Source organism: Tursiops truncatus, chromosome 1 (assembly GCF_011762595.2).
Source record: "Tursiops truncatus isolate mTurTru1 chromosome 1, mTurTru1.mat.Y, whole genome shotgun sequence".
NCBI classification, from domain to species: domain Eukaryota; kingdom Metazoa; phylum Chordata; class Mammalia; order Artiodactyla; family Delphinidae; genus Tursiops; species Tursiops truncatus.
In genome coordinates, this window is record NC_047034.1 from 118,350,443 (window position 1) to 118,369,208 (window position 18,766).

At 39.3% G+C, this 18,766-nt stretch overlaps 1 protein-coding gene across 3 annotated transcripts in view; it reads right to left on the bottom strand.

Moving 5' to 3' along the window:
- ACADM (acyl-CoA dehydrogenase medium chain) overlaps positions 1 to 10,610 on the bottom strand; it is a 49,018-nt gene extending 38,408 nt beyond the window's left edge. For 2 of the 3 annotated variants that reach the window (XR_012324224.1, XM_073788278.1), the window contains exons 1-2: positions 10,480 to 10,610; positions 803 to 890 (exon numbers count right to left, since the gene is read on the bottom strand). Coding sequence is in view for 2 of the 3 variants with exons in the window: in XM_073788278.1 (XP_073644379.1) it covers positions 803 to 890; positions 10,480 to 10,509 (118 nt within the window). In the remaining variant the exon portion in view is untranslated. The remainder of the gene's footprint in view (positions 1 to 802; positions 891 to 10,479) is intronic. The other variant, XM_019919880.3, reaches the window with a different exon arrangement.
- Between the last annotated feature and the right edge of the window lie 8,156 nt (positions 10,611 to 18,766).

Here is an 18,766-nt window from a genome sequence, read left to right on the forward strand (position 1 = left end):
TGTTAAAAAAAAAAAAAACTTTATAAAGATGTTAACAATCTTAAAAAATAAAATAAAAACCAAAAATGATAACCCTAGGGAGTTTTGAGTTTGTTATTTCTACCTGGGTGTGAGTTAATTAGCTCAGCTGCCTTTTAACTATTTTCTGAGACCAAGTGAACTGAGAAAATGGGTTTTCAACTAGAGGAAACATAATAATTTTGAAGCAAAAAGCACTTTAGGGGGCAAAGGATGCTGAAGAAAGGGATTATTTTTCAAATTTTTTGCCTGGGTGGGGCTCTTCATTTTAGAGAGAAAAGGGAAGCAAAATTTTATTCCTTTTCCCTCCGACACCACATGGCTCGCTGATCCCCAAACTGAGAACCATATGTACTAGCACCAAACTGCAGTTCAGATATATTATGGACAAACCAGGCTCTGGCTTATTAGCAGGCACCTAGCACTTTGTAACTAATAAGTGTTTAAGAAGTATTTGTTGCATTCATTTCTAAGTTGAAGACTAGTCATACGTAGCAGTGAATTTGTTATTTATTTGGGGATATATACTTAAGAAAAATGGCAGAAATATATATGTATGCTGCTAATACAGATTTATGTATAGGGTATTATGATGGAGAAGAAAACAAGATCAGAAAGAATGGGTATGACTAACTGTGAACAACCTGTGGATGGTGATTGGTTCTATTCACTTACAGACATTACTAAGTTTGTTTACAAACATGTTTCAGATAAATACATATAGAAAGCTGCATACATACAACAAACAAAAGTTTAAAATCAAAACACAGAACAAAACATATACCAAAACTAAATCCTGATCCAGGTTCACGGTGTTGGACAGCTTTCGTATGTTGTGATCTCCAGTCAAAGCGAGAAAGACTTCTCAGTACCTACAAAGAACAATTTTATTACAATAAATTTGATAAATTAAACATGAGTCAAATAGAATACTGACAACACAAGTGAGTAGAACAGCTTCTTTGACCATATTCAAGAAAACAGTTTAAGTCATTACTTAAATGCTCTCAACCATAATTTGACTTCTCTATTAAGCCAATTATCAGATATTTGAACACCTATCATAAAGGAAATTCTTTTTTAAAAAAATGCAATGTGGAGAGATTGGTTCAAGATGGCGAAGTAGAAGGATGTGCGCTTACTCCCTCTTGTGAGAGCACCAGAATCACAACTGCTGAACAATCATCGACAGGAAGACACTGGAACTCACCAAAAAAGATAGCCCACTACCAAAGACAAAGGAGAAGCCGCAATAAGATGGGAGGAGGGGCGCAAGCACAATAAAATCAAATCCCATAACCACTGGGTGGGTGACTCACAAACTGGAGAACAACTATACCTCAGAAGTCCACCCACTGGAGTGAAGGTTCTGAGCCCCATGTCAGGCTTCCCAACCTGGGAGTCCAGCAATGGGAGGAGGAATTCCCAGAGAATCAGACTTTGAAGGCTAGTGGGATTTGATTGCAAGATTTCAACAGGACTGGGTGAAACAGAGACTCCACTCTTGGAGGGCACAAAGTAGTGTGCACATCGGGACCCAGGGGAAGGAGCAGTGACCCTGTAGCAGACTGAACCAGACCTACCTGCTAGTGTTGGAGGGTCTCCTGCAGAGGTGGGGGGTGGTTGTGGCTCACCACGGGGACAAGGACACTGGCAGCAGTTCTGGGAAGTACACCTTGGTGTGAGCCCTCCCAGAGTCTGCCATTAGCCCCACCAAAGAGCCGGGTAGGTGCAAGTGCTGAGTCGCCTCAGGCCAAACACCCAACAGGGAGGGAACTCAGCCACACCCATCAGCAGACAAGTGGATTAAAGTTTTACTGAGCTCTGCCCAACAGAGCAACAGCCAGCTCTACCCACCACCAGTCCCTCCCATCAGAAAGCTGGCACAAGCCTCTTAGATAGACTCATCCATCAGAGGGCAGACAGGAGAAGCAAGAAAAACTACAATTCTGTAGCCTGTGGAACAAAAACCACATTCACAGAAAGACAGACAAAATGAAAAGGCAGAAGACTATGTACCAGATAAAGGAACAAGACAAAACCCCAGAAAAACAACTAAATGAAGTGGAGATAGGCAACCTTCCAGAAAAAGAATTCAGAATAATGATAGTGAAGATGATCTAGGACCTCGGAAAAATAATGGCAGCAAAGATCAAGAAGATGCAAGAAATGTTTAGCAAAGACCTAGAAGAATTAAAAAACAAACACCTAGGAGAATTAAAGAACAAATAAACAGAGATGAACAATACAATAACTGAAATGAAAACTACACTAGAAGGAATCAATAGCAGAATAACTGAGGCAGAAGAACGGATAAGTGACCTGAAAAACAGAATGGTGGAATTCACTGCAGCGGAAAGAATTAAAAAAAAGAATGAAAAGAAATGAAGACAGCCTTAGAGACCTCTGGGACAACATTAAACGCAACAACATTCATATTATAGGGGTACGAGAAGGAGAAGAGACAGAGAAAGGACCCGAGAAAATATGTGAAGAGATTATAGTCGAAAACTTCCCTAACATGGGAAAGGAAATAGCCACCCAAGTCCAGGAAGCCACCCAAGTCCAGGAAATAGCCACCCAAGTCCAGGGAGCACCCAAGTCCCAGGTAGGATAAACCTAAGGAGAAACACGCCAAGACACACAGTAATCAAACTGACAAAAATTAAAGACAAAGAAAAATTATTAAAAGGAACAAGGGAAAAAGGACAAACAATATACAAGGGAACTCCCATAAGCTTAACAGCTGATTTCTTAGCATAAACTCTACAAGCCAAAAGGGAGTGGCATGATATATTTAAAGTGATGAAAGGGAAGCATCTATAACCAAGATTACTCTACCCAGCAAGGATCTCATTCAGATTCAATGGAGAAAACAAAAGCTTCAGACAAGCAAAAGCTAAGAGAATTCAGCAGCACCAAACCAGCTCTACAACAAATGCTGAAGGAACTTCTCTAAGTGGGAAACACAAAAGAAAAGGTCCTACAAAAACAAACTCAAAACAATTAAGAAAATGGTGATAGGAACATACATTTCAATAATCACCTTAAATGTGAATGGATTTAATGCTCCAACCAAAAGACACAGGCTTGTTGAATGGATACAAAAACAAGGCCCATGTATATGCTGTCTGCAAGAGACTCAGTTCAGAACTAGGGATGCATACAGACTGAAAGTGAGGGGATGGAAAAAGATATTCCATGCAAATGGAAATCAAAAGAAAGCTGGAGTAGCAACAATCATATCAGATAAAATAGACTTTAAAATAAAGAATGTTACAAGAGACAAGGAAGGACACTACATAATGATCAAGGGATCAATCCAAGAAGAAGATATAACAATTATAAATATATATGCACCTAACATAGGAGCACCTCAACACATAAGGCAAATGCTAACACCTATAAAAGAGAAAATCCACAGTAACACAATAATAGGGGACTTTAACACCTCACTTACACCAATGGACAGATCATCCAGAAAATTAATAAGGAAACACAAGATTTAAAAGACACCATAGACCAGATAGATTCAATTGATATTTAAAGGACCATCTGAAAACAACAGATTACACTTTCTTCTCAAGTGCACATGAAACATTCTCCAGGACAGATCACATCTTGGGTCACAAATCAAGCCTCGGTAAATTTAAGAAAACTGAAATCACATCAAGCATGTTTTCCGACCACAACAGTATGAGATTAGAAATAAATTACAGGGGAAAAAAAAAGTAAAAAACACAAACACATGGAGGCAAAACAATACATTACTAAATAACCAAGAGATCACTGAAGAAATCAAATAGGAAATCAAAAAACACCTAGGGACAAATGACAATGAACACATGACGAACCAAAACCTATGGGATGCAGCAAAAGCAGTTCTAAGAGGGAAGTTTATAGCAATACAACCCTACCTCAAGAAACAAGAAAAATTTCAAATAAACAATCTAACCTTACACCTAAAGAAACTAGAGAAAGAAGAACAAAGAAAACCCTAATAGAAGGAAAGAAATCATAAAGATCAGAGCAGAAATAAATGAAATAGAAACAAAGAAAACAATAGCAAAGATCAATAAAACTAAAAGCTGGTTCTTTGAGAAGATAAACAAAATTGATAAACCTTTAGCCAGACTCATCAAGAAAAAGAGCGAGGAGTCAAATCAATAAAATTAGAAATGAAAAAGGAGAAGTTACAACAGACACCACAGAAATACAAAGCAACATAAGAGACTACTACAAGAAACTCTATGCCAATAAAATGGACAATCTGGAAGAAATGGACAAATTGTTAGAAAGGTATAACCTTCTAAGACTGAACCAGGAAGAGATAGAAAATATGAACAGACCAAACACAAGTAATGAAATTGAAACTGTGATTAAAAATCTTCCAACAAACAAAAGTTCAGGACCAGATGGCTTCACAGGTGAATTCTATCAAACATTTAGAGAAGAGCTAACACCTATCCTTCTCAAACTCCTCCACAAAAGTGCAGAGGAAGGAACACTCCCAAACTCATTCTATGAAGCCACCATCACCCTGATACCAAAACCAGACAAAGATACTACAAAAAAAGAAAATTGCAGACCAATATCACTGATGAATATAGATGCAAAACTCCTCAACAAAATACTAACAAACAGAGTCCAAAAACACATTAAAAGAATCATACACCATGATCAAGTGGGATTTTTCCGAGAGATGCAAAGATTCTTCAATATATGCAAATCAATCAATGTGATATACCGTATTAACAAACTGAAGAATGAAAACCATATGATCATCTCCATAGATGCAGAAAAAGCTTTTGACAAAATTCAACACACATTTACAACAAAAACTCTCCAGAAAGCGGGCACAGAGGGAAACTACCTCAACAAAATAAAGGCCATATATGACAAACCCACAGCAAACATCATTCTCAATGGTGAAAAGCTGAAAGCATTTCCTCTAAGATCAGGAACAAGACAAGGATATCCACTCTCTCCACTCTTATTCAACATAGTTTTGGCAGTCCTAGCCACAGCAATCAGAGAAGAAAAAGAAATAAAAGGAATACAAATCAGAAAAGAAGTAAAACTGTCACTGTTTGCAGATGACATGATACTATAAATAGATAATCCTAAAAATGCCACCAGAAAACTACTAGAGCTAATCAATGAATTCAGTAAAGTTGCAGGATATAAAATTAATGCACAGAAATCTCTTGCATTCCTATATACTAACAACAAAAGATCAGAAAGAGAAATTAAGGAAAGAATCCCATTAACCATTGCAACAAAAAGAATAAAATACCTAAGAATAAACCTACCTAAGGAGGCAAAAGACCTGTACTTGGAAAACTATAAGACACTGATGAAAGAAATCAAAGATGACACAAACAGATGGAGAGATATACCATGTTCTTAGATTGGAAGAATCAATATTGTGAAAATAACTCTACTACCCAAAGGAATCTACAGATTCAATGCAATCCCTATCAAATTACCAATGGCATTTTTTACAGAACTAGAACAAAAATCGTAAAATTTGTATGGAGACACAAAAGACCCCCAATAGCCAAAGTACTCTTGAGGAAAAAAAAATGGAGCTGGAGGAATCAGACTCCCTGACTTCAGACTATAATACAAAGCTCCAGTAATCAAGACAGTATGATACTGGCACAAAAACAGAAATACAGATCAATGGAACAGGATACAAAACCCTGAGACAGACACACAAATATGGTCAACTAATCTATGACAATGGAGGCAAGGATATACAATGGAGAAAAGACAGTCTCTTCAGTAAGTGGTGCTGGGAAAACTGGACAGCTACATGTAGCAGAATGAAATTAGAACACTCCCTAACACCATACATAAAAATAAACTCAAAATGGATTAAAGACCTAAATGTAAGACCGAACACTATAAAACTCTTAGAGGAAAACATAGGAAGAACACTCTGACATAAATCACAGCAAGATGTTTTTTGACCCTCCTCCTAGAGTAATGGAAATAAAAACAAACAAATGGGACCTAATGAAACTTAAAAGCTTTTGCACAGCAAAGGAAACTATAAACAAGACAAAAAGACAACCCTCAGAATGGGAGAAAATATTTGCAAATGAATCAGTAGGCAAAGGATTAATCTCCAAAATATATAAACAGCTCATGCAGCTCAATATTAAAAAAACAACCCAATCCAAAAATGGGCAGAAGACCTAAATAGACATTTCTCCAAAGAAGACATACAGATGGCCAAGAGGCACATGAAAAGCTGCTTAACATCACTAATTATTAGAGCAATGCAAATCAAAACTACAATGAGGTATCACCTCACACCCGTTAGAATGGGCATCATCTGAAAATCTACAGACAACAAATGCTGGAGAGGGTGTGGAGAAAAGGGAACCCTCTTGCACTGCTGGTGGGAATGCAAATTGATACAGCCACTATGGAGAGCAGTATGGAGGTTCCTTAAAAAAACTAAAAATAGAATTACCACATGACCCAGCAACCCCACTGCTGGGCACACAGCCAGAGAAAACAATTCAAAAAGACACAAGCACCCAATGTTCACTGCAGCACTATTTACAATAGCCAGGTCATGGAAGCAACCTAAATGCTCACTGACAGATGAATGAATAAAGAAGATGTGGTACATATATACAATGGAATATTACTCGGCCATAAAAAGGAACAAAATTGGGTCATTTGTAGAGACATGGATGGACCTAGAGACTGTCATACAGAGTGAAGTAAGTCAGAAAGAGAAAAACAAATATTGTATATTAACACATATATGGAAAATCTAGAAAAATGGTACAGATGAACCATTTGCAAGGCAGAAATAGAGACACAGACGTAGAGAACAAACGTATGGACACCAAGGGGGGAATGCTGTGGGGGGGGGGATGAATTGAGAGACTGGGATTGACATGTATACACTAATATGTATGAAATAGATAACTAATAAGAAACTGCTGTATAAAAAATAAATAAATAAAATAAAATTTTTAAAAAATGTAATGCAGGGCTTCCCTGGTGGCGCAGTGGTTGAGAGTCCGCTTGCCGATGCGGGGGACGCGGGTTCGTGCCCCGGTCCGGGAAGATCCCACATGCCGCGGAGTGGCTGGGCCCGTGAGCCATGGCCGCTGAGCCTGCACGTCTGGAGGCTGTGCTCCGCAACCGGAGAGGCCACAACAGTGACAGGCCCGCGTACCGCAAAAAAAAAAAAGAAAAGAAAAGAAAATGCAATGCAACTAAAACTGATTAGTAGTATTTGCACTACTAACATGGAGTGTTTCCAAGACAAATACCAATCAGGGGTAGTGGTAGACTTAGAACCACTATTCGAGAAATCTCATCTACAAGTTCTAGAACATTTGTGATTGGGGAGTTGGAACGGGGGTGGGGGGGGGCAACAATAGTATGGTACCATACATTCAAGAGTTGCCTAGTCCATCAACTTTGATACCCTGTCTCTGGAGAGCCTCCCAGGAATGCCTCTGGGAATCTTCCCCTTGGAGGATCCCATTTTCTACGATACCTCACTTTATTTAATAAAACAAATTAGCCTAAAACAATTTTCTATATTTTCTGCTGTTGTCTGTAAGTATTCTTAGAATATTCTAAGCCAAGGGTAAGCACACTATGGTACCCACCAGTTTTGTAAATAAAATTCTGTAGGAACACAGCCATACCATATTGTCTATTGCTGCTTTCACAGCAGAGTTGTGAAACCATAAGGTCCACAAAGCCAGAAATATTTACTGTCTCTTTACAGTGTCAACCCTATTCTAAACCATTAATATACTACTTGTCTTAATACCTGAAATACATGCATATTTCTTCAAAAAATATATATAAAAAATATAAGCAGCTATTATTCCTTTGCAATCCATTTTTATACTCACAACAGTTCAATGTACACAAAAAGTAACCACTCGCATTTATTAAAGTTATCAAACTGGAAATCATACTGGAACTCCCAAGTAAATGTTTGAGGACAGCCAAAATTACACAATTTATACTTCAAGGAATTTGATGGAACTAAATTCTAGTAAGCTAGACATTGAAAGAAAAGAGCAACTCAACAATATACTAAAAGATCAAGAATTGAACTTGCTTATGTTTTTCAAAATCTGTGAAAAGAAAGTGTCCACTTTGTAGATGACAACTTGAACTTGTAAACAGAATTATCTACATTTAAGGTGACAATGAAGACTGTCAAATATCTTAATTTAAATAACCCTTTCAAAGTGATAACATACTTTATACTACAATTTTGAAAAAAATAGAGTACAAAAATTCATATCTTCTTTGCAATTTTCATTAATTTTATTTTGGAAGTAAAACATGGTTTCTCTGATACTCATTGTCCAGTCATCATAGACCAAACCTATTCTTCTTTAGTCACATTCCACGTATTAATGCACTGAATCTTTCGGTCAATCCTAAGATTAAGGAACTATTTTTATTCTTATGTTGCATATGTAGAAACTGAGGCTCAGAAAAGTCAAGTAAAATTGGCCAAGGTCACTCTACTTACTATTAGGAACCAGGATTATTATTCTAACATTTACTATCATGAACTCATGCCATCAACCACCTTGCTATACTGCGCTTTCAATTTAAGTATCCTAATTGGTTATTAGATTCCAAAAAACAAACAAACAAAAAAACCCCCACAAAAATCAGACCAAAAAACTTGACCCTTCTAAATGTGTTTTGACAGCATTGCACAAAATTAGACCTCACAATACAGGTAAAATGGTCTGCTGGGAGACTTTAAATAGGGAATTATTAGTGTATCTAAAATAATTTACAAAAAGTTTACATATGATTTTTCAGGAAAACATGTTATGTAAAACGAAGTACAAAGGTAGTTACAGCCAGGGAACAATGCCCAAAGCCCTGTTAATTAACTTTTCAAACCTGGAAAATGAGGCTAATCTTACTGGGTAATTGCAGAGATGATTAAAATAAGATAATATCTTGGAAGCGTAATGCTATATAAATATTGGTTACTACTGTGAGCTCTCTGATCAGAACAATGGAATTCCAAACCTCCAAAAGGCAGCAACTTTAATCAAGCATTAACTCTGCAATAACAGCACAGATATAATTAAAGACTTTTGCATATTTCTTAGGAATTAGTCTTAGTTTTATGGGAGTGTCAAAGAAGAGATACAGGGGTATAAGTTTTCTGGATAGGTTTTTCTATTTCCTTTTTTTGCAAGATTGAGAAATCCCTCTTTTTTCCTGGTGTCAGAGTTTAAAATCATTTTTTAAATCCCCCAATCTCTGCCTTCAGAGTCCATTAACCTGCATAACAATGACAAATATTGGGCAAAAATCCATTAGAATTACTCTAAATTCTAAATCTGCTACTATTTTGGTACAGGGCATAACGTTCTTAATTATAAATGACATTTAAACGGCAGTCTTGTGTGACTATATAAATAATAAAGCTAGCAAAATATATCTAGTGACTGAGACAATTTAAAATCTGTGAGACAACACTAGAATATACAAACAAGCTTCAAAGAAAATTGTGCCGTATGATTTACTTTCCTCTTTTTTTAACGTACACAGCGTGGAGGCGTCTCCCTCCATATTACGAAAACAAAAGCATATTAAACTTTTTAAGTATCCTAATGAGCAGCTGCTCCGTTTTCCTTTTCCCCGTGACTTGGCAGGCTGCACTTTGTAGTACAGGGGTCCCCAACCCCCGGGGCCGCAGGATACCAGGCCGCAGCCTGTTACGAACCAAGACGCACAACAGGAGGTGCGTGGTGGGCTAGCGAGCGAATCTTCACCTGGGCTCCGCATCGCTCGCATTACCTCCTGAACCATCCCCCCACCCCCATGGAAAAAATTCGTCTTCCATGAAACCGGTCCCTTGTGCGAAAAAAAGGTTGGGGACCGCTGTTGTAGTATACATCAATTGCAGAATAAAATTTACTTTATGACCTTCTTCTTAGGCTGGGGATAGAAAGCCCGTAGAGAGTTTTCCCCAAGACATACTAGTTCCGCAAAAACTAGTTAGTTCAGGGTTGTAATTCTGAGGCACCGGCCAATTCAGAGATGAATTTACTTCGAGATAGGATGGGATTCCTCCGGAAAACCTTTGGAAGGGTCTCGGGCCAGAGAAAGATAAGCGATATTCTCAAAAGTGGACGCCGCCTACATCGGGGGCAGTAGCCGAGGGGATAGAGGAAAGTGAAAACGCAGGAAACGCAGGAAGCATTCCGTCCCACAAGGAGAGGAGGGGGTGGGCGTGAAAGTCAGGGTCCGGAATCCAGGCTATTGCCAGAGGTGGGGTAAGGAGGGCTAAGGCGCCCCGAAGCAGACTCCTTCCTTATCACCGCTTCCCACACCGCCCCCCCCACCACACCTATTTCCGGTCCAGGTCCCCCTCGCCAAACACCACAAGCTCCATTTCCCACCCGCGCCGAGCCCTGCTCTTCCTCTCACCCCGCAGCTTCGCCTAAACAGCGCTGCCATGTTGACTCTCCGTCCGGCTACTCAGTCTCTAATCTACCAGTTTGTGCCAAGACCGCTGACACGTAGGACGCTGGACCCGTCTGGCCCCGCCCATGTCTGGCACAGACCACCCTCCAGGGTGTGGGAGGGGCCCAGGGGGCGGGGCCTCCGAACGCTCAATAGGTGACCTCGCCTGCGCCTTCAGCGCCATCTTGGCGGCCTTGGTGCCTGAAGAGCCGCGAGAGGTGGTCCCTGAAAAGGCTTCGCTTCCCGCTTGTCCTTTGAGTTTAGACGATGCGCCCTCTTGGGGGGAAGCTGAGGCTGACAGCGGTGCGGAGAAGGAACCGGGAGGGCGGCAATGGCGAGGGAGGCGGGAACTGGGCGGGCTGCTGGCGCCAAGCGGGGAACTGGCGGGGCACCGGGCTGGCGGAGAATCTGGGTGAGAGGGCGAGGTGAGGAGCCTGGCGAAAAGACGTCTCCCTGGCTTTCGACCTTGACTTTTAACCCGAAGAAACCTATCAAACCCAAATCATTTCTGCCTTGACGATTCAAAGTATACTTTACTCTCAAACGCTGGGCACAAAGCTAAACGATGTTCTGTGTTGAAGAAAATTTAAACAAAGGGAATTTAATCAACGAAGTAAATTTGATCTTCCGGCATATTCCCAAGGCTACTTGTTACTGTACACGTGTGTAGAAATAAGGGTGCAAGGTGAGCCTATCTAAAGCTTCTGGCTCAGCGAATGAATGTTGGAAGTCAATGTCTGCCTGAAGAATTATATTTAAAGTCACCCTTTCCAGTTAGACCCTGAGTTCTGAGATAACTGGTGTTTCAAAGCCGGGGGATTTTTAAAGCTGTCAAGGTTTGGTGGCTCTTTGTGAAAGCTAGTAAAAGCCCAGTGCAAGTCGAGAGTATAAATGTTTCCCGTAATTCCCAGGACTTTTCATTTTTATTGTACCATCCTAATTTTAGGCCCTCAGCACTCACCCCTAAATCTTGTTACTAACTTAACTTTTCTTGCCTAGTAGAGGCTGACCATAATCTAATTCTAAGTCAATTGTTTACCTTCTATATCCTGTTACTGTACTCCCCTACAAGAACCTTCCACTTTGTCTTCTGGAAATTTAAGATGTATTTATTGCAGACTGAGTACAAGACAGAACATTAATTAAGAGCTAAATTAAAAGTACCAGGGAAATTCAGTAAAGGGAGAATGCAATTTGTCCTGGAATCAGCAAGGAAGCTCTCGAAGAGGTAGGTAAAACACAAAATGGACTGTTAAAGATGGGTAGGATTTGACTTCTTTTTTCCAATTTCTTATTGTGAGCATTTTAAACACAGAAAAGATGAACAAAAAATACAAAATCACACATATGCCCATCACTAAATTTAAAAATTGTTATTATATGTCACGTTGTATTTATATGTTTGTATGTACATATATGTGTGTGTGTGTTTGTGTTTGCTGGTTGTTTTTGTTTTTGTGAGAACCATAAGCTGTAGACATTAAGGCACTTCACCTCTGAATATTTTTGCTATATATCTTCTATGAGGACATTGTCCTACATAACCACAAAACCTTTATCACGTGGAAGAAAATTAATAGTTATTCTCTAAGTTAATATCCAGTTAATATTTAGATTTCCCTGGTTGTCTGCAAAATGACTTTTGTATGCTGTTTGTTTTTGAACTAAGATCATATCAGTGATTGCCTGTTGCAGTTAGGTTTTAACTTTCTTTGATTTCTTTTAACCAAAAACTTGTAATCCAGTAATTTTGATTTTTTCCTTAAGAAACCAACCAGTTGTCTTGAAGAATGGCCTAATTCTGAGTTGTCTGATTGTACTTATTTTTGCTTCTAGACCTTGTATTTCCTATAAACTGCTAGTTATGAGAGGCTCGAGTAGTTAAGGTTAAATATATTCGGCAAGGATACTTTTTGTCATACTGTGTAATTCATGTTGTATCACATTAGGAGGTGTTTAATGTTAGGTTTGTCCCATTATTTGTGATGGTAAGTTTGACTGATTAACGTGCTGACCAATTAAGGTCATTTCTTTCTATGGTAAAGGTATATTTTTCCCTTTGTAATTAAGAAGCAATCTATAGGGTGATGTTATTGAACCCAAGTTAATGTGCCCAAGACACAGTGAGGCCAAACAAACCAAAACGTCATCATAGTTTGGAACAGAGAAAGGCTCATTGCAGGGCTGAGCAAGGAAAATGGGTGGCTCGTGCTCAAAAGGCCTGAACTCCCCAATGGTTTTTGGGGAAGTTTTTATAGGCAAAGTTTGAGGGGAGGTCTGCACTATGTGTGATCTTCCTCTGATTGGTTGGTGGTAAGGTAACAGGGTGGTGTTCCAGGAATCTCAATTATCAGCCTTTTGGTTTCAGCCAGTCTGGGGTCCATGTGCTTGTGCTAAGCATGAGGTTACCATCTTCCACCTGGGCGAGGGCACTTAGTTCCCCTAGAAGAACTCAGAGTTTGTATCAGATTGCTATGTATATCCCTTGAACAGGAACCAGGACCCTGCTCCATCTCTGCAGTGTTTCTTAACTGCCTTTCTTTTGTTTCTGCATTCTCTCACTCTTCTAATTAGTAACTGTTTGAATCTGCCTTTTGGAATTCAGGGAAGGGCTAGGAGCTGAAACCTTTTTCCTACAAACAAGAAATGGGGGACATGGAAAGGCTTTTGTATCAGAGTCCTCAGTTTCAGTGATATGTGGTGTTATGCTAAACAATCTTTCTACTAAATTTTGCCCCTTGGTAGACATGGAATTGAAACAGGAGGGAAGGGGCAGGGCACAACCTTTAAAAGAATGACATAGCCCGAGGACATGACATAAACTGATTAGAACCAAATAGGTCCAAGATGACAGACTAATCGACTTCCACTAGACCTTGAGCCTCAGTATAACACATCAGCAAGCTAAATGACACACCCACAGGCACCATGAGAGTTCCAAGGCCAACTATAAAAGTCAAAAAGTGGACAGTGGCCCAGTTCCTGGAAATCCCCACCCCTTCCCCAAAATAGCTGGAATACTCCTCCCACTCATTAGCCTATGAAACTACCCACCCCTATAAAAACTGACAACCCCATACCCAGAGGACCACTCTTGCCTTCTGAGATGGCCCACACTCTGTCTGTGGAGTGTGGTTCTCTAGATAAATCCACTTCTTGCTTATCACTTTGTCTGTCACTGAATTCCTCTCTGTGATGAGACATCAAGAACCTGAGCTTTGGGCTTCCCTGGTGGCACAGTGGTTGAGAGTCCGCCTGCTGATGCAGGGGACACAGGTTCATGCCCCGGTCCGGGAAGATCCCACATGCCGCGGAGCGGCTGGGCCCGTGAGCCATGGCTGCTGAGCCTGCGTGTCCGGAGCCTGTGCTCTGCAATGGGAGAGGCCACAACAGTGAGAGGCCTGTGTACCACACACAAAAAAAAGAACCTGAGCTTCATTAAGTCCTGAGACCAGGTGTGTGATCTCAATTAAAAGACTGTGGGTTCAAGTCCCAGTCTGGGTTTTGGCTGGGTTTAAGTCCTGGCACATGGGTTCAAGTCCCATTCTGGGTTTTTTCTGGGTTCGAGTCCCAGCACGTGGGTTCAAGTCCCATTCTGGGTTTTGGCTGCGTTTGAGTCCCAGCACATGGGTTCAAGTCCCAAACTGGGTTGTGTGGTTCCAGAATCGGCTCTTAATAAATACCTTTATATTAATTGGGCACTGTTCCACAAACCTTTTACTACATTTTTAGGTACAACAGTTCAAATATCTCTCCCCAATGTTCCTTTGTTCCCTGCCATCTCCCCCTAACTCATGGGAATATGACATAAATGACAGGCCATTCTTTAGGTTAGTGGTTCTTAACCTGGGGCCTTTGAATAAGCTGAAGGTAGACCAGAGATTCCTTTGGAGTTGAGGGAAAAAATTTTATATTCCTTCATACATTTCTGAGGAAAAGATACTCACACAGGTAAGAAAGTAAGAGTATGTAAGTTCAGGTGCTGATAATTTGGTAGATGTGATGGAGGGAATAGTTGGAGATTTTCTGCTGATTGTTTCTATTTCCCAATGAAATGGGAAGTAAGATTATCAACAGAGAGTGAGGGGATATTGGAAATTTGAGAAAAGAATGAAAAATTATTTTGTAAGTATGTTACCCCAAAACTGGGTTCGCCTTTTGGTGGGTGTTGAGCCAAAAGACACAACCAAGCCAAAGCTCAGGAGAAGGAAGGATTTATTACCTGCAGCAAGTAGGGGAACACCAGGGATCTTTCCCACAGCAGTGTCTCCCCAAACAGCAAAATTGGGGAATTTTTAAGCTAAGAGTACATGCATATACATGAAGGGGATTGGGTGGTCGACAGAGTCCAAGCTTTCGTTGGTTAAAGTCACAGGAGTCAGAAAAGGTCAACATCATCATCCCTTAGGTTCCAGTTGATCTGTTGTTGAGCTCTTCAGGCTAATCTTTACCACTGAAACAGAAATGGGAGTCTTTGCAACTGATATATTATCTTTGCTATGGTTACTTCTTTTGCCCAATAAGTCATTTGCTTCTGCATTCTTTTGTCCCCTTAAGATCATTAATTACTGAGATCTGTTCAAGGATAAGTATTGTAATCAGGCTTAGGTCAAGTAATGTTTGTTTATTTATTTGGTCTTAGTTGCGGCAGGCAGGCCCCTTAGTTGTGGCATGCGGACTCTTAGTTGTGACATGCATGTGGGATCTAGTTCACTGACCAGGGATCAAACCCAGGCCCCCTGTGTTGGGAGCGTGGAGTCTTAACCACTGCACCACCAGGGAAGAACATAGACTATTTTCTTTTTTCTCAAACTTCCTGGGAGTGAGATTGTGAAGGTATGAGGGACCCTGCAGAGGTACTAGTTCTAATGCATTGGCATATCTAGTGAGTTTGAAAAATTAATGGAACTAGAATATTGGAAAGAATGAGCCAAAAAGAGAGTAGTAGTCAGGTGGAAGAATGCAGGAAAATAAAGACAAGCTCTAGGGCATCATCATGGGAATAAGCACTCGAAGCAGAGTGGAAAACAATATTATTGTGGGGAAGGAAGACAAAGACTGAGAGGCCAGGTTAATGGAAGGATCATTTCTGTGGATATTGAGGTTACTAAGAATCATAGTCTGAGATAAAGTAACTTTGAGTCAAGTTCAAAACTCTTGGTAGCATCCATATTTTTCTCTCAGTTAAATAGGGGAAAAAATGATGATAGAATTGTAATTTTAAGCTGATAAATTTAGTACAAAACAACATTAACCTTTTTGGTACCTGATTTTTTTTTCTTCCATTCCTTTTTCAAATAGTACTCTAGTTCTGTCTTCTCTAGCATTAGTAATAGAGCCAGGAATACTACATTACATTATTATGAAAAATGATTCATAGAAAATGATTTTATGAAACCTAAATTTACACCTCAAGGAGCTGGAAAAAGAACAAATGAAGCCCAAAATCAGTAGAAGGAAGGAAATAACAAAAATGAGTGGAGAAATAAGTGAAATGAAGACTAAAAAGACAACAGAAGAGGTCAGGAAAACTCAGAACTGGTTCTCTGAAAAGATAAACAAGATTGGCAAATCTTTAGCTAGACTTACCAAGAAAAAAACAGGACTCAACTAAATAAAATCATAAATGAAAGAACCATAAACAAGACGAAAAGACAGCCCTCAGAATGGGAGAAAATATTTGCAAATGAAGCAACTGACAAAGGATTAATCTCCAAAATATACAAGCAGCTCAAAATCAAAAAAGCAACCCAATTCAAAAATGGGCAGAAGACCTAAATAGACATTTCTCCAGAGAAGATATACAGATTGCAACAAACACATGAAAGAATGCTGAACATCACTAATCATTAGAGAAATGCAAATCAAAACCGCAATGAGGTATCACCTCACACCAGTCAGAATGGCCATCATCAAAAAATCTACAAACAATAAATGCTGGAGAGGGTGTGGAGAAAAGGGAACCCTCCTACACTGTTGGTGGGAATGTAAATTGATACAGCCACTATGGAGAACAGTATGGGGGTTCCTTATAAAAATAAAAATAAAACTACTAAATGACCCAGTAATCCCCCTACTGGGCATACACCCTGAGAAAACCATAATTCAAAAAGAGTCATGTACCACAGTGTTCATTGCAGCACTATTTACAATAGCCAGGGCATGGAAGCAACGTAAGTGTCCATCAACAGATGAATGGATAAAGAAGATGTGGCACATATATACAATGGATTATTACTCAGCCATAAAGAGAAGCGAAACTGAGTTATTTGTAGTGAGGTGGATGGACCTAGATTCTGTCATACAGAGTGAAGTAAGTCAGAGAGAGAAAAGCAAATACCGTATGCTAACACATATATATGGAATCTAAAAAAAAAAAAAAAGGTTCTGAAGAACCTAGGGGCAGGACAGGAATAAAGACGCAGACGTAGAGAATGGACTTGAGGACATGGGGAGGGGGAAGGGTAAGCTGAGACGAAGTGAGAGAGTGGCATTGACGTATATACACTACCAAATGTAAAATAGATAGCTAGTGGGAAGCAGTCGCATAGCACAGGGAGATCAGCTCTGTGCTTTGTGACCACCTAGAAGGGTGGATACGGAGGGTGGGAGGGAGACGCAAGAGGGAGGGGATATGGGGATATATGTATACATATAGCTGATTCACGTTGTTGTACATCGGAAGCTAACACAACACTGTAAAGCAATTATACTCCCATAAAGATGCTAAAAAAAAATAAGACCACACTATATGCTGCCTACAAGGGGTTCACTTCAGCTTTAAGGACACATGTACATTGAAAGTGAAGGGATGGAATAAGATATTCTATGCAAATAGAACCAAAAGAAAGCAGGGATTATCTGACAACATAATTTTAAACCAAAGACTGTAATGAAACAAATAAGGTCATTATATAATGATAAAGTAGTCAATTCATCAAGAGGATATATCATTTGTAAATATTTATGCATATGACATAGGAGCACCAAAAAATATAAAGCAAATAAAACTTCTGAATGGAGAAATAGACAGCAATATAATAATAGCTGGATAATTCAATACTCACTTTCAACAATGGATCGATCATCCAGGCAGAAAATCAATAAGAAAGCATTCAACTTAAACTACATGTTAGGTCAGATGGAATTAACAGACTTAATAGACTTTTACAGAACATTGCATACAACAGCAAGAATATACATTCTTCTCAAGTGCACATGGAACATTCTCCAGGGTTGATCACATGCTGGGCCACAAAAGTTTTGGTAAATTTAAGAAGATTAAAATATCAAGCATCTTTTCCAACTATTACAATGGTATAAAACTAGAAATTAATCACAAGAATAAAACTGGAAAATTCACAAATATGTGGATATTAAATAACATGCTACTGAACAACCAATGGGTCAAAGAAGAAATCAAAAGAGAAAAATATCTTGATATAAATGACAATGGAAACACAACATACCAAAACTTATGGAATGCAACATAAGCAGTTGTAAGAGGGAAGTTCAGAGCAATAAATACCTACATTAAGAAAAAATGAAGATCTCAACCTGACTTTACACCTCAAGGGAAAGAAAATGAAAAACCTAAGCCTGGAGTCAGAAAAGGGAAGAAAAAAACCAAGACCAGAGTGAAAATAAATGAAATATATACTAAAAAGACAATGTTTAAAACTGAGAAAGAGGACTCAAATAAAATTATAAATGAAAGAAGAGGAGATATCACAACTGATACCACAGAAATTCATGGGATCATAAGAAATAACTGTGAACAATTTTATGCCAATAATTTGGACAACCTAGAAGAAATGGATACATTTCTAGAAACATGCAACCTGCCAAGACTGAATCATGAAGACAGAAAATCTGAACAGACCAATTACTTGTAAGGAGACTGCATCAGTATCAAAAGCCTCCTAACAAAATTCCAAGACCAGATGGCTTCACTGGTGAATTCTAAAAACATTTAAAAGAGAATTAATACCTATTTTTCTCAAACTCTCCCAAAAGATAAAGAGGAGGGGACACTTCCATGATCATTTTACAAATCCAGCATTACCTTGATACCAAAACCAGGCAAGGAGTCTGCAAGAAGAGAAAATTACAGGCCAATATCCCTGATTAACATAGGTGCAAAAATCCTCAACAAAATATTAGCAAACTGAATTCAACAGTATGCTAAAAGGCTCATGTACTGTGATCAAGCAGGATTTATCCCTGATATGTATGAATGGTTCACCATCTG